Here is a 15,598-nt window from a genome sequence, read left to right on the forward strand (position 1 = left end):
CAGGACACACTGTGAAATTATCTCAAAATCATTAAATAGCAAAATAATGAATTAATGTTCATCTTACTGCTATGTCCTCTACTTTGCAATATACCTTTCAGCTGTAACAGTGCAACCGTTAGAGAGGAACAGCCTAAGAGGACTCTTTATTACACATGCCTATGATACCCTGATTTTGAAAAAGAAAAAAATATATCACAGCAATAGGGATTTCCAGATGGTGCAGCAGGATAGGCAGGTAGACTGTAAGTGCTTTATAACATCCCATATTCCCTTTTAAGGATTTGTGCTTGAAAATGCTATGTGACTAATGTAAGGGCTAACCAATGCACAAGGCACTACATAGTTTGGGGTGCCTCTTCCACTAGATATGGGGGAAATGATTTTTTTAAAACTGGAAAACATGAAACCAGCAGAATTTCCAGTGTTAGGTTTGCCAGGCCTAAAGCAGACATTACTAAAACTATTAATCTTCAGTACCTTAAAACTGACTGCTTTCAGGAACTCAGGCTGTTTGGATCAAGCCCAGTGTGATGAAAAGGTACCCTGTAAGTGTTCTTAGTGGGCACTGGGAATGAAAAGCCAGCTGTGTTCATGTCACATACAAAGGAGCACTTGCATCAGAAGTTGCTACAGTAAAAGAGCATGTTTTAGAATAAGACAGGTCTCATGCTAAAACCAGCTGATAGAATAGACATGAGGAGAGCATCAAGAAAAGATAGGAACCATCAAACAGCTGATGTATAAGGAGTTAGGGCAGGAGCCTAATGAAACTAGAAATCATGGTCCAAAGTCCAGTTGAGAAATCCTGGCATCATTGAAGTCAATGGCAAAATTCCCATTGACTTCAGTGGGGCCAGGATTTATTGAGTCGGCCAACTCTGTCTTTTGCTTGTTTGTTTAAAAAAAAAAAATAAAGACATGAAAAACTAAGCCCTCCAACATCCATATAAAGAGGGACTGTCCAAGCATGAGCTTTTCCGCACACAGATTCTACAATTCCACGCAAACAGCTGCTGGAGAGAGTCTACTGTCTCTCAAGGTAGAAATAATTTTTGTCTTCCTGATCTTTAGGCTGTGGCTTCCTTTTAACCTTTGCATTTCATTTTTCCGAGGTTCATTCACATGAACTGTTTGCGCCTTCTGTGGCACTGGCTCCTTTTTCTAAACATTTGGCAGATCTTTTTAAATGAAGCACAGGTGAGAATTAGAAACATCTGCAGCCCCAATTAAGATGTCAGAGAAATTTTAACTTTGATTCTATGAACTTCAGAGTCAGGGGGAACTATGCTTATTGCAGACAGCTGGCTTAAGGACCAAAGAATGTCTTCTGTGTAGTTACATAACAAGGAGCTTGATTATCTTAACACAGCCAATTGACTATGTAATTCTTTATTATCTATGTAACAGCTATTTACTTAACTGGCTACATGTTGTTATCTTTTGGCATTGTATATGTCCAGCTACAACTATGAGAGGTTTAACAGCACTTATTTGTCTGGATTTTGAGTTGTTCAAAAGCAATGAAATTACTGGTAAACTAAATATTGTTTCTAAACAGTAGTATATTTGGGGGTCTGGGGCACCAGAAATGTCAAGAAGAGACCAACGATGGAGTGAAATCTTTGCCTACTCATTGGCTAGTTGCAGCCCAGGCAGGGACTTTTTGCAATATAACTAAACTGTGAGTAAATGGGACCACCCTCCTTGTGGCTGAAAAGATAATTCTCTGTGAATTATTGTGCACCAAGCCCAGGATATGTTGTGGTTTTGAGATGTGAGCAGTTGCTTACAGAAGAGGAACACATGTACCGTTTAAGCCGTATTGCCTTACAATGGGATCCATATTTGAATCCAGGCTCCTAATGTAATTCACTGCATCAGTTGATGGTGTTATTATTTATTATTATGTAGTCATTTTCTAGGCACTGTTGCTTTCTGAAGAACAGAAACATAAATGCAGTCCCTGCAATCTATGATTCAGGCACCTATAAGATAAGATATACTGAGAGAGAGAAGGGAGAGTAGTGCTACATGATGCAAACTTTATTCACGTTGGTGAACTCTGATTCACACAAGTGATCCTACTGAGCTCAAAGTCATCTTCCTTTCAGTAGCTGTTTCTTTCCATTGTTACATTTTTTTGGTTTATATTGAGCACAAAAATTGGAGGCCAAATTGCAGACTGAATTTGGTCCTGGCATGAGTGCACATGGGTGTCTCCTTGTACCCTCCAGTGTGCTATACCCATGGAGAGGCTAGCCCCAAGTGTAGCCCCAGGACACTCGTGTGCAGGGAGCTGTCAAGAGGTATAGCTATGATTACACAGCTCACACTGGCCAGTACAGCTAGTCAGACACGTGTGCACACATAGTTCTCTCCTAAAAGGGGCACATATTAGAAGTCAAATTCTTGTTGGTGGTGCTGCTGGGCATAGCATTTCTGCTCCATAACATTGACTTAATGGTATAATGCAGAACTGGAATTAATCTGCAAACTGGACACCATCAAATTAGGCCTGAATAAAGACTGGGAGTGGATGGGTCATTACAAAAAGTAATTTTCCTTCTGCTGATAGTCAAACCTTTTGGTCAACTGTTGGAAATGGGCGACATCCACGTTGATTGCATTGGCCTCATTAGCACTACAAAGGTAATTTTCCCTCTGTTAACATTCACTTCTTGTCAGCTATTGAGAATAGGCCACTTCCACTTGAATTGAATTGGTCTCATTAGCACTGACCCCGCACTTGGTAAGGCAACTCCCATATTTTCATGTGCTGTAATATCTATACTGCTTACTGTGTTTTTCACTCCATGCATCTGATGAAGTGGGGTTTAGCCCACGAAAGCTTATGCCCAAATAAATGTGTTAGTCTCTAAGGTGCCACAAGGACTCCTCATTGTTTTTGCTGATACAGACTGACATGGCTACCACTCTGAAACCGATGTGCATACACATTCTCAGGGGTGCTGGAACTACGGGTGCTGGTGCACCCCTTGGCTTGAAGTGGTTTCCATCATATACAGGGTTTACAGTTTTGTTCAATGTCTTTCAGCACCCCCACTATACAAATTGTTCCAATGCCACTGCACACTCTTGTCTTCTTTTTTTATCACTTCTTAATCAGGTGCATAAAGTAACTGCCATGTATTGCATATCACTTCCAGAAAAGAAAGCAAAATTGACTCAGGTTTGGGTTTAGTTGATATTTTGGAGCCTGATCCTATTGAAGTCAATGGCAACACTCTCATTGACTTCAGTGGGAGCCAGGATCAGGCCCAAATCCTTTCAGGTTCAGTGGGTTTGGAGGAAATGTTAGTTGAGGATCAACCTTGGGTGAACTTTTTCCAGCTTTTGGGGGAAGGTTTTCAGAAAACCCCTTCCTTCTCCAGAGGTGCCAGGTAGGAATTCATGCTTTACTTTAGAATCCATATGAAAACTGGATGCTTCACGTTATTTCATCTTGAAATAGGCCTGAACCAAAACCTCAGAACTGAACACCACAGATTTTTGGGGAAAATGAACCCAAATGTGAGTTCATATGTGGTCCCTCTCCCTACAGGGCGCTGAACCAAAATCCCCAGCTCCAACCTCCCTGAATTTTGGGGAAGTTTGGATCCAGCACTGAACTTTGCCACCCACTCTTTTGTCTAGGTTTTGACCTCACATCAGGCAAACTTAGCTGGCTTCAACTGAGTTTGAATTTTCAGTTTGAACCCAAAACGTGGAAAAAAAAAAAGATTTCAGATATAGCACCCACAAAGGCTTATTTTAAATTTGCCACCCTGCTGTGGACCAAACCTATCAATTTTTGCACTGCTCTGTTCATAAGTGTTCTGGAGATCAGTGTAAGTGTAGGTCTAATGTGAAATCACATTTGCTCTCACTGAAGGGCAGTGCTGGTTTACAATACCGTATTTGCTTTTTGGATTTATACTAGAAAATGGCATTTCATTTAACTCATGCCATTTACTAAAACAGACGTAAAAGATGGGAAAACAGTTTTCTGGCAACTCCAGAGAACGTTACATAGTACAGAGTAAACAGCTTGCTCTGTTGTTCATTTGCTAGCAGAGAGATGGTCCGTTGAGCAAGATCCAGAATCAGCAGAAATGGAGGGGAGTAATCATTAAACAAACAAATCTGTCAGCAAAGTCAGAAAAACTTCCTCTCGCCATAAACATAATGGGGAGAGGATATTTTCATATCCAGTGAAGTGTGCGGTGTAAAACAGACAATTAACCAGATGTGTTCTCCTGGGGTTTTGGAACAGGCGCATGTCTGCATTAAACTATTGATCCAGTTCTGCTAGTCTAGTAAGCCTATGAACTATGGGTGTAAATGCCAACCAGCCAAGGGCTGCAGAATTTGGCCTGAATACAGAAGATGATGTAAGATGATGAGGGCCCTCAGGCTAATGAGGATGAGGGAGCTCAGCACCTTACAGAAGGTACTCGGCATCTCTAAGGAACAGCTGCACAGTTTATACGCAGATTGGCACATGAACTGTGGTACAGTGAGTTTCTTCTCTGTATCACTGTTTAGATGTGATAATGAAGCACCATTTGAATGCCAGAGTTGCAGAGTTAAAAAAAAAAATCAGTTAGTGGTTTTCCGTTAAATGTTACAAGTTGCAAAATTCTCTGTTTTTCTTTGAAACAAAGATTCAGATCCAGAAAATGGGTTCTTTTGATTATTCTGTAGAAGTTCCCTAATATTAATCAGTTTGGGCCAAGCCTGGTCTCCCTGATCCAGGGTTTGAGCCTTTGTAAAGATAAGTATTTTTTCATAGATGGCTTAAATATGAATGTTGTCATCTTGTTCTTAGATTAACATGTTTGTGGAAGGATTCCATGATGCCATTCTCCTCTATGCTCTGGCTTTGCGTGAAGTCCTAAAATATGGTTTTAGCAAGAAGGATGGGGATAAAATTGTTCATCAGACACGGAACAGGACATATGAAGGTAGGTATCTGCTAGCTGGAATACTGGATTGTATCAGTGTCATTACAACTCAGGCTATTACTGTGTGTGCCACTTGAGGACCAGGACACAAGAGGTTAAAAAATAGTCAGAATATGTGTTCTTCAAATATACACCCTGCATTTTTAAAGATCAAATAATTCACCACTTTTAACATTTTTCATAACATCCTTTTAGGTATTACTCTGCTCAAAGGAACTCCTAATAACTTAATGACCCTCATTAGGGTTGTAAAGAAATGCCAATAACTTTCTCAGGCTCCTTTGTTTTTGAAAAGATTACAGCAGCATGTCTTACTTCATGTGCATCTACTACCTCTTGAGCTTGCTTCATTTTTTCCATTTAGCGTTTTTATCTTAACAAGCTGGATTCGATAAAAGCACAAGAGTGCCAATTTTTTCCTTTGTCGTTGACGCTGTTTTGAGCATTGGAAGGTTTTTCTTCCCTTCCTTTTAAGAGCTTTGTTTGTTATCTCAGACACAGTAACCAAACAGAACTGTGGCTTTCTGGGCCTAATCCCTTAGGCCCTGAGTCTACAGAGACTTCAGCAGATGTGTAACTTTAAACATGTGTGTAGTCCCTCCCATTGATGTAGTTATGCATGTGCTTAAGTTTTTGCAGAGTATGGGCCTCAGTAAAGAAACAGAGCAGTGACACATCACCAGACCCACATGTCATTTCTTACATTAATCTTTCAGTGTTTGATTTCCGGTGGAAGTACTTGAGAAAGAAAATATTTCCCTTACATAAGAAACCAATGATTAACTCAGAAATATAACAGTTATGAAAGACATAATGGGCCAGATTCTCAGCTGCCATGAGTATACACTGGGCAGAGTTGAGGAGAAGTCAAGGGGCAGGTGGCTCTAAGCCACCTTTCTGTTCCCCTGGTCCTGGGTTCACCAGAAGCTAATATGATCCCTAGTGAATTTAAAGCAGCCTGGTGACTCCTCTGAACTATGCAGCTAAAGTAGCCCCACAGGCACCACTGCATTAGGTCAGGATCAGGTACAGTGCTGTATAAAGTACTCCATCCCCTCCAAATCATGGCACCCCACGGCACTTTGCACCCAGGGGATTCCCCTCTGTCATGAGATTCCTTTTACAGCAGCCTCTCTGAACAGAGAATCCGCCCAAAATGTCCATCTTATATCCTATAATTTTATGCTAGAGTCCTCCAAGAACATGCCAAGGTGCGTCCTTGCGCATTTCTTATAGAGATATGTGCTCTAAACAGTGGGACTGCCAGGCTACACAATAGTGTCCTAAGCTTCTTTACTCATAAAACCAGCCAAGAGAAAATAATGTTCTCTTTCCTCACTGGTAAAAACCAGTTCTTTGTTGCTGAGCAACCTCTCTCTTATCATAGCTATTTTGAAAATTCAGGCTTAACGCTGAGCTGTCAGGAGCATAAGACTGCAAAGTAAAGACTCCCGCCCCCCAACTCCTCACTATCCCAATACTTCGCTGAGCAAATATTTATTAATTATAGGGCTGATGTTGAAAGTGGTCTTCAACCTGGCCTCTTAGGAGCCAATCCTACAAGGAGAACCATGCAAGCGGACTTCTGCCCTTGTGGGGAGCCCTACCATGATCAGTGGGGCTCTGTGTGGGAGCCAGGAGACCATCCATGCAGAGTCCATTGCAGGATGGGGCCTTGTATTGCCCCTGAAATTTTGCACACAGATCATTGAAAACATAGTAGCTGCCATTTAGATTTCTAACTACCTGGGCACCTTTTCTCCATGGTACATTCCGCTCCACATCAGATGAGTGTCCAGTCAGGAATCTTGTTGGATATTAATAGCTGCTAAAGAAACATTCATACACATCCTCCCCTCTGCATAGGTTGGGGCAGGGGAGAGCCAGTCAATGGCAGCATGAATGCTTCAGGAGAGGGATAGGGACTAGAACTGGTCAAAAATTCTCCAATAAAACAGTTTTCCATTAGAAAATGCTGATTTTAAAAAAAATATATTAAAGTTTTGATAGTTTATCAAGTCAAACCAGAGCACTTCAATGAAGTTGTTTCAATATTTCCAGATCAAATTTTCAAAAATTTTTGCTCTGCAGGAAATTTTCAACTTTTCATTATAATTCAGAATGACAGAAAATTTCAGAATTTCCAAGTTTTGAATAGCTCTAGTAATGACTTCAGGCCAGATGGTCTTGGCTTCCAGTCACTAAGCTTCCTGTTCTAGTAAACACTTCCTTTCAGTTCTGGGAGTCAGCCTTGCCATGTCAGACAAGTTGGTAGTGGCCTTTGAGTGTTGCCATTGTCATTTGACTGTGCTCACTCTTTAATCCTTCAGTCCGGCATAGTAACACAAATTTGTGATTGTTTGGCTACCATACCATTACATCTACAGGCAGCCATTTGGTTGTAAACAGTTTGGTTAATACTCAGTAGGCCTCTGATTAAACTTGGATTAATCTTTCCTGAGGTCATTCTATTTTAATAGGAAAAGAGCAAAGGTGAGGCATTTTAGCTCATTGAGCATTTGGGAAGATTAGGTTTGTTGAGGAAAATTTACATTCTGGTACTGAGTAGCTGAAGTCTCTCTCCTGGTTTGTAATTGCACCTTGGGACCTGATTCTCCACTACCCTGCACCTTGCGTAATCATCTCAGTGGCATGGGTGTCAAGGGCTATCATTCTGATCTGTTTTCACTTTGCACAGTGCAACAGAGACCCAGGCCCATGGTCTTTATCCCCTGACTGAAGAAGAGCTACAATAGAACCTTGCTAACTGTGCCCTTTGCCTTGTTCTTGCCCTGTTCTCTGCACGCCCCTCAGCAAAGAATTGGCACTGGAAAGAGGTCTTGTGTTCTTATGATTCCATTGTTTTCACAAACTCTGCCACATTACATGTACTAGTATATTGGGAGGTATTATCCATAGTCATTAAAGTACAGGAAAACTGAGAAAATAAACTATCACAGTGCACTATGTGTTGCATTTTCCTGTTTTATTATTGGGTTTGTTGATCGTTAGCCTGATTCTGTCAGCTTTATTCACGGTGAGTAGCGCCTTACTCCACAAGAAGATCCCCTGATTTCAGTAGGACTACTCAGTAAGGGCCTAAATCTGCAAAGTTGCTAAATTCAGTCATTCCCCAGGGTCAAATCGTGACATCCTTGCTCACTCTTTTGCTGAGTCAGGGAAAACACCTAGTGGGCCTGATTCTGCTCTTGCTTATGTAACCCTTCTGAGTTGGCAGCAACAAGGGCCGGGTTCAGTATCTAGGGGTTCTGTTTCAGGAACGCAATGCAAAACCGGCTCGAACCCCCACCCAGTGACCTGGGACAATTATATACCACCCCCCGGGTGCCTCTAGGATGCAATACTTCCCCTCTCGCAAGTACGGAGTCTGAGTGTAGCAAAATCCTTTTAAAAAAGGAGGGAAACAATGCAGCATTATGTTGGGGAAACACCACAAACAGGATTAATAACACAAATCATGAGCAAAAGACCCACCCTCAAGTAAGTTTGGCAGTATCCTTTTCCCCTCAGGGTCTTAAGTCCAACAGCCCAAAAGATTACGCAAAAGTCCAGCACCCCAAAAGTCTCTGCCCCTGGTCAGTGTAGCCCCAGAGTTCGAAAGTTTATCTGCAGAGTTTTACCTCCCCAGCCTGGGTGAAAATGGGGGGCGGAAGGGGCACTCAGAGTGTTAAGGGGCACCTTACGTGGTCCGAGGGTGACTGCCTCGTCTCTCCATGGGGTTCTGCTGCAGCCTTCACCACGAGCTGCTCCACTCCACCAGCCATCCCACAAACTGCTCTGCTCTTCCCCACTCCGCCCCGCTTCACTCCACTCGCCGTCCTGCTGACCACTCCAACCGTCCCACAAACTTCTCTGATCAGCTCCACTCGCCATCCCATGGGCCGCTTCAGTCATCTCACAAAACTGCTCTGCTCTGCCAGCCGCTTAGCAATATATCTTCAGGCTCCCCCAGTATTTAACACAGCACTCAGTGATTTCAGCTCTTAGTAATTTTAGCTCTTTAGTGATTTCAGCTCTTAATAGGGGAGCCCCAGTGCTGGTGCACCAAAGTAAACTCAGCACAGCAGGCTGTAGCTAGATTCTTAATGGGATCAAAATTAGCTCTGCTATTCAACAATGGAGAGAGAAGAAAGAGGAGGTGCAATTGATGTTCCAGGCTCTCAAAGGGGGGCCCACTCCATCAGGTACAAATACCTATCCCCAGCACCTCTCTCTCAATTCACTGGGTTTTGGAACCCATGTCCCTTGTCTAACGAGTGCTGCTTAGTTTATGGTGAGTCCCTCTGTCATATAACAGTTCCACTGGCCTTGATTCACATAATCAGGGTAACAACACTTTATTCTTCCTGCCCCTGTAACAAAGAAACTGGGGATCCCACAGCAGCCAAAGTGACCATTTGGGCGGCTGTGGGTTCATACCAGGTGGGGTGGATGTGCCTATGCCAACAAGACCAGACTCTGAAGTTCTTTTCCACAACTCGCCACAATTCACCACCAGATGTCAGGGTAGAGCTCATCCTGACTCTGCTTACACTTATACCGCTATAACTCAGGGGTAATGCCACTGAAATCAGTGAAGGCAAATTGCTGTAACACTGGGGTCAGAGAAGAATCAGGCCCAGTGACTTTAGTGGAGTTGTTCTGTGAGTTAAAATTGAATTAAAAACTCACTAAGAATTTCAGGATTTGGCACACAGTTTCCCAGTCATAAGTGTGTATTCACAAAGTTCTACAGTGTCTTTGACAGAAATGCATTCGGCTGTTACTGTGTACATTCTGAGCCAGAGCCTTGGGGGTGTAAACTGGAATGGAACCCTGGTCTTCAGTAGAGCTACATCAATTTACACCAATGGATAAACTGACCCTACGTTTCACTGGAGATTAGTCACTGAGGGCAGGTGCCAAGCTGAGGACTTGAGAAACTGACGACAAGTGCTGAACGTGTCTTTCTCAAAGCTGTAACCAGAAACATTGAAAAGATAAGAATTGAACCCAATTTCATGCATAGAAATTTGTATAGAGCCTTGACCTTAAAAAGGACTGATTACTGCAAACTCTGATTTAAGTCTATATGAGCTGTGGGTCTGTCAAACCCACACAGTATATTCTTGGGTGGGGGAGGGTGCATAATTCAGCGTCATTGAATTCTATGGGAAGGGTCTCATTGCTTCAGTGAATGTTTAATAATTCCCTTGATCTCTACCTGTAACATAGAGAAGAAAGAAAACAAGGCCCCAATTCTGCAAAGCACTTAAACATACGTTTAAGCTTGACAGTGAGACTTCAGTATGTGCAGGAAGTACTTTACTGAATTGGAGCCTGTAAGATTAACAGCGCCATTTCAGGATCAAATTTTTCAGCCCCAATGAAGACTATGGAATTTAAGTGAGGGCAGGATTTATCTCACAGTAAAGCAGCTATATCCCCCCATATCATATCTAGTGAGAACAGCAATAAACCAACTCCACAGGTGTGCCACATGTTGGAGCTGCTGACTCTGGCCTTGGTCTCTGTTTCATTAGTTTCCAGCTTCACATGAGCATGTGTGTTTTCACTTGGGCTTTTTTGTCTATTTCAGGACAAGGCCTTATGTAAATTAACTTGCATGAAATGCATTTTTATTTTTATTCTAGTGCTCTGAGTTTCTGGATTACATTTTTTTTCACATATTCCCCAAACAGGCTCACATATTTTATATTTCAAAAGGAGAAATGTTAAGCGTTTCGGAATGCAGACACTGAGATGAAATTACAATTTCTTCTGGAATGCCAATAAAAGTGCTGTGAGACCGATGAGATTTCCTGTCAAGTATCAGTCTGTAAAAATCTGTCCACTCATATTTTTGTTTTCCTTGGAAGAGTCCAACATTTTAACTAATTAATTTTCTAATTCCTTACATGCCATTCTCTAGGCATTGCAGGGCAGGTATCCATCGATGCCAATGGAGACCGATATGGGGATTTCTCAGTGATTGCAATGACCAACCCAGAAGCAGGCACACAGGAGGTAAGAAAATAAACATAACTGCAAATGCCTACTGACGAGATGTCCCAGTATAATGTACCATCATATTGTCTGCTTACTCAGTAGACGGATAATTATTTGTGTGTATTAAAATGTCATAACATAATCCTACAAACCCTAAGTGCAAATCCATCTTGTAAAAGTAATCTTAAAGCATAAAACCCAGTTCTACAAATCAATTCTCACTCAAAGGATTACTTGGGTGTAAGACTTTATAGGACTAGGCTCTATATCAGGGGTGGCCAAACTTATTGACATTCCACGCCACATGCGATAATCTTCAGAAGTTTGAGAGCTGGGTGCTCCTGCTAGGACTAAGGGCCTCTGCCATGTGGGGTCAGGGAGCACCCGCCGGGGCTTGGGCTCATAGAATCATAGATTATTAGGGTTGGAAGGGACCTCAGGAGATCATCTAGTCCAACCCCCTGCTCAAAGCAGGAGGTTGGACTAGATGATCTCCTGAGGTCCCTTCCAACCCTAATAATCTATGATTCTATGAAATGCTTCAGCCCTTGAGGAGGTGCCTGCCAGGTCTAGAGACTTCAGCCCTGTGGGGTTGAGGGGGGCGCCTGCTGGATCTAGGGGCTGAAGTCCCAAGCCCCAGCAGGCACCCCTCCCCTTCTGGGCAGAAGCCCCAAGCCCCACTGCAGGGCAAAGGTCCCAAACTCCCCACCCCCAGCCTGGTAGGCAGAGAATGGGAGGGAGGGGGCCAGCTCTGCAAGCCACACTAACTGAAAAAGAGCTGCATGTGGTTTGCAAGCCGCGATGTGGCCACCCTTGCTCTATATCTTAGCTGATCCTGAGATATAGTTTGAAAAAGAGAAGTTGCAGAGTAAAATGACTAAGTCCCTGTCTTCACTGGTAAGAAAAGGTATATTTTTACCCCAGGGAAGCTAAAACACATGAGTTATCCAAGGTAAAGACACAGTGAAGATAAGGCACTTTAGTTTTACCATGAGGTAAACTAGGTGAGGTCAGCGCAAAACCACTGTCTGTGGCTGATTCAGCACAGAGTCCAACTAGCTAGAGTTTAAAGCACCACTTAACTCAAGCTAGATATTTTTTTATGTGCATGGGAGTTAGGTTAAGGCCAACACCCAAGTTATACCTCGAGCTAACAGTGCAGTGCAGACAAGCTCATAACAACTCAGAAAGTTCCAGTGACCTCATTTGAATAGTCCCAGTGAGTAAGGTCTAGTCACATGAGTAATGATTTACAGGGCCAGGCCGGGCCACTAATACATTTCTATAGATACAAGTGACTGAAAACTCTGAACCTAACCTGCAGATACTTACATGAGTAGTCATAGCTATTTGAAGTCAGTAGGACTGATTACGGGGGAAAGATCTTGTGTGATCAGCCCCTATTTGTATTAATTTTTTTTTTAGTAATTTCATTCTCCCTTGCTTTGCTTCTGGTTGCCTTTCATTTCCTGTTGAATTTCTCTTTTTCCCCTTCGATGGTGTATTTCTGTTTTTCTTCAAAAGTATGTCCCATGCTAATTTCTTCCTTTCATTTTTGTAATCTATTAGTTGTTAATTGTGTCTGTTTTGCTCAGGTTTTTCCGCTGTCCTTGCCCTGATTTATAACCTGGCCTCTTTCTTTGATCCATTGTTGTTTTTTTTTAATTTATTTCACTGGTTCCTTCCATCTGGTCATGAAAACATTAGTTCCTCAATGGAATTGAGCCAGATGAGTGCATGCGTTGGCCAGAACCCTGCTCATAGCTTCATACATAGACTCTAAGATCAGAAGGAACCATTAGATCATCTAGTCTGACCTCCATTGCATTTCACCCAGTTACCCCTATATTGACCTCAGTAATGGGTATTTGACTAAAACGTATCTCCCAGAAAGGCAACCATCTTAATTTGAAGACATCGAGAGAGAGAAAATCCATCACTTCCCTTGGCAGTTTGTTCCAGTGGTTAATCACCCACACATTTCTAATGTGAATTTGTTTGGCTTCAGGTTCCAGCCATTCATTCTTGTTATGCCTTTCTCTGCTCAGTTAAAGAGCCCTTTAAGTACCTTCATGGGGGAAAAAAATACCGGGTACTATACACTGTAACTGAGTTGCCTCTCAAGCTTGTTTTTGATACACTAAAAAAATTGAGCTCTTCAGGTCTCTCACTGTAAAGCATTTTCTCCAGCCCTTGAATAATGTTTGTGGCTCTTTTCTGCACTCTCTCCACTTTGCTATACCTGCAGTCCCATATCTGAGCAATTGTTAGTTGGAATATGAATAAAAGTGTTTCCAGTAAAGATTTGAACTACAGTTGCACTAATGGCAGAGAAATGCAGACTCCTTCAACGTGAAATTCTCCTGTGCATGTAGCAAGTATACTCCATTTAAGTCTTATGTAAGCCCTCAAAATAGGATTTATGTGGCACATTTGGCTTGGGCAGGACCTATGTACAATGGTGAATTTCACCCCTCAACATGCCTCAGTGGCTCAGATAAGGAAAGTAACAAAGTTTACTTTAAGCTCAGACAATTATATCTTCTGATGCAAATGCACCACTTACATTAACTTCCCTGGCATCCGTGCATGTTACTTAAAGGCAGAATTTGGCCCTCCATTTTTTTTTTAAATTTTCTTCATTAATATTTATACATTTTAGGGAATATTTTCAGAAGGGTGGGCAGCTCTTCTCCTTTTGCAGGCAGAATTTATTCCTGCATTTTTGCCCATGCCGTTCACATATCTGGGTATTTGTTCCTCTAACTGCAGTACTTGACTGGAGGCACAAATCAGGTAGAGTTGCAGCTACTCATTTGTTCTTGCATTTTATTTCTGCAAACTGCACCCACAAATGGGAGCCTAAAATATTCTCCTGTGTGAATTTCATCAAGTAGATAGAAAGCAGCCTCTTTTACTCTGCTAATTATACAGATAATTTGGGCCAGATTCCCTACTGTATTATTCCATCTGTATACTGTTGTAGCTCTGTTGTTCCACTGGCATTAAACTGGATTGCTGCAGTAGTAAACCATATCCTATATGTTTAGTTGGATGCAACATGAATCGTCTTCTTGGACATATAATATTAAGGAAGGAACCAACTCACAAACTTGATTACATACAGCCTTGAATTTTAAGGAAGTTCAGAGTTCAGAATCCTAATCTAGATTTTGAAACTCTCACATGTGAACCCAAAATCCTGAACAGAAAACAGAAATGCATGTAGACCTCTCAGAACGTTATAGAATGGAACCCAAAATCAGGCAAAGCTCTCCTGCTTTTAAGTTTCTTTACAACCCCAAAACCCTTGGTCCAGGTTTACTGAGGTCCATGAACTTGGTAGAGATGGTCTCCATGCAAGAAAGTCAGGATCTGAGTCCAGATTTCAAATGCCAAAAAGTTTGTGGAAGATCAGATTAAAGGGTTTTTGTTCTGGCCTATAACACCTCTGGAGCACTTGCTGCTGCATGAGATACTGCAGGTCTTTCCCACTCCTGGCACCCCTGTAGGTTGTCGACCTTTCTTGGTAGCCCTCCAGTGGCTCAGTCCTCCAGCTTGGTCGCAGTCAAAATGAACCCCTTCTGGGGTAGGAAGAGTTCTTACTAGGGCCTTCAGTTCTGGCTCTCGGCCCTTTAAAGTCAGCCCTTGGCTGAAGTTCCCAAACAAGCTTTGTCTCCTTCACAGGGTTTACAATACTTTGCTAGTGGCTGGTAGGGGAGCCTGGGCCTGCCTACTACTCCATGTTCCAGCCCACCAGCAGCCACACACACAGCAGCCACATACCACTCACTTCAGTTCATTGTTGCTATTTCCCTAAACCTCTTCTCACCTGGCCCCTTTATCTTCATCCACTTATCTTAGGGTTAAAGGTCTCAGGTCCTCTCTCTTCCAGCTTAAATGATTGTAGTCAGAACCAAACTCTGGTTGCCACTCAAGCTCCTTTGTCCAGAGAAAAGCACCCTTCCTCAGCCCTTGGTCCCAGGAACTTACTTGCTACGGTTCTACAGCTCCTTTTTATCTGAGCCTCCAGGGCTCTGATTGGCTGTATCTGTGCAGCCGCTCCAGGCAGGTCTGGAAGGCCCACCTTTCCTGCTCCTTTCTTGGGGAGAGGTGTAGTAGGATTGTAGAGCCTCCAGCAGTGGGCCACAAAAGGCTTGGTACACCCCATCAGGAACCATTTCAAGAACCATCACAAAGTTTTAAACAAGCTAACTCCAAATTTTCTCTGAACCCTGGCCATTTACTGTTTGAGGCAGAAAGCTGGTGAAATTGATTTCAGTAACTAAAGCAGAGCAACGTATGGAAAGCCCTAGATTTATAATCTAGAATTTTGTCCATAGCCATAAGTGCTGCTGTCATGGTATAAACCCCCACTCTGAACCTTAGCGTCCAAAAGATGTGGTACCAGCATGAATTCCTCTAAGCTCAATTACCAGCTTAGTACTTGTAGCGCTGCCACCAACCAGGAATTCCAGTGCCTGGTACACTCTGGTCCTCCCAAGACCTTGTCCGGGGAACCCCAAGACCCAGACCCTCTGGATCTTAACACAAGGAAAGTAAACCCTTTCCCTCACCGTTGCCTCTCCCAGGCTTCCCCTCCCTGGTTTACCCTGGGAGAT

At 42.7% G+C, this 15,598-nt stretch overlaps 1 protein-coding gene across 5 annotated transcripts in view; it reads left to right on the forward strand.

Annotated features, from left to right (window-relative positions):
- The window catches only part of NPR3 (natriuretic peptide receptor 3), a 65,589-nt gene that overhangs the window by 35,807 nt on the left and 14,184 nt on the right, over nt 1-15,598 (forward strand). For all 5 annotated transcript variants that reach the window (XM_030567370.1, XM_030567371.1, XM_030567366.1 and 2 more), the window contains 2 exons: nt 4,832-4,967; nt 10,900-10,994. In XM_030567370.1, coding sequence (XP_030423230.1) covers nt 4,832-4,967; nt 10,900-10,994 — 231 coding nt within the window. The remainder of the gene's footprint in view (nt 1-4,831; nt 4,968-10,899; nt 10,995-15,598) is intronic.

The sequence above is a fragment of the Gopherus evgoodei genome, chromosome 6 (genome assembly GCF_007399415.2).
Source record: "Gopherus evgoodei ecotype Sinaloan lineage chromosome 6, rGopEvg1_v1.p, whole genome shotgun sequence".
NCBI classification, from domain to species: domain Eukaryota; kingdom Metazoa; phylum Chordata; order Testudines; family Testudinidae; genus Gopherus; species Gopherus evgoodei.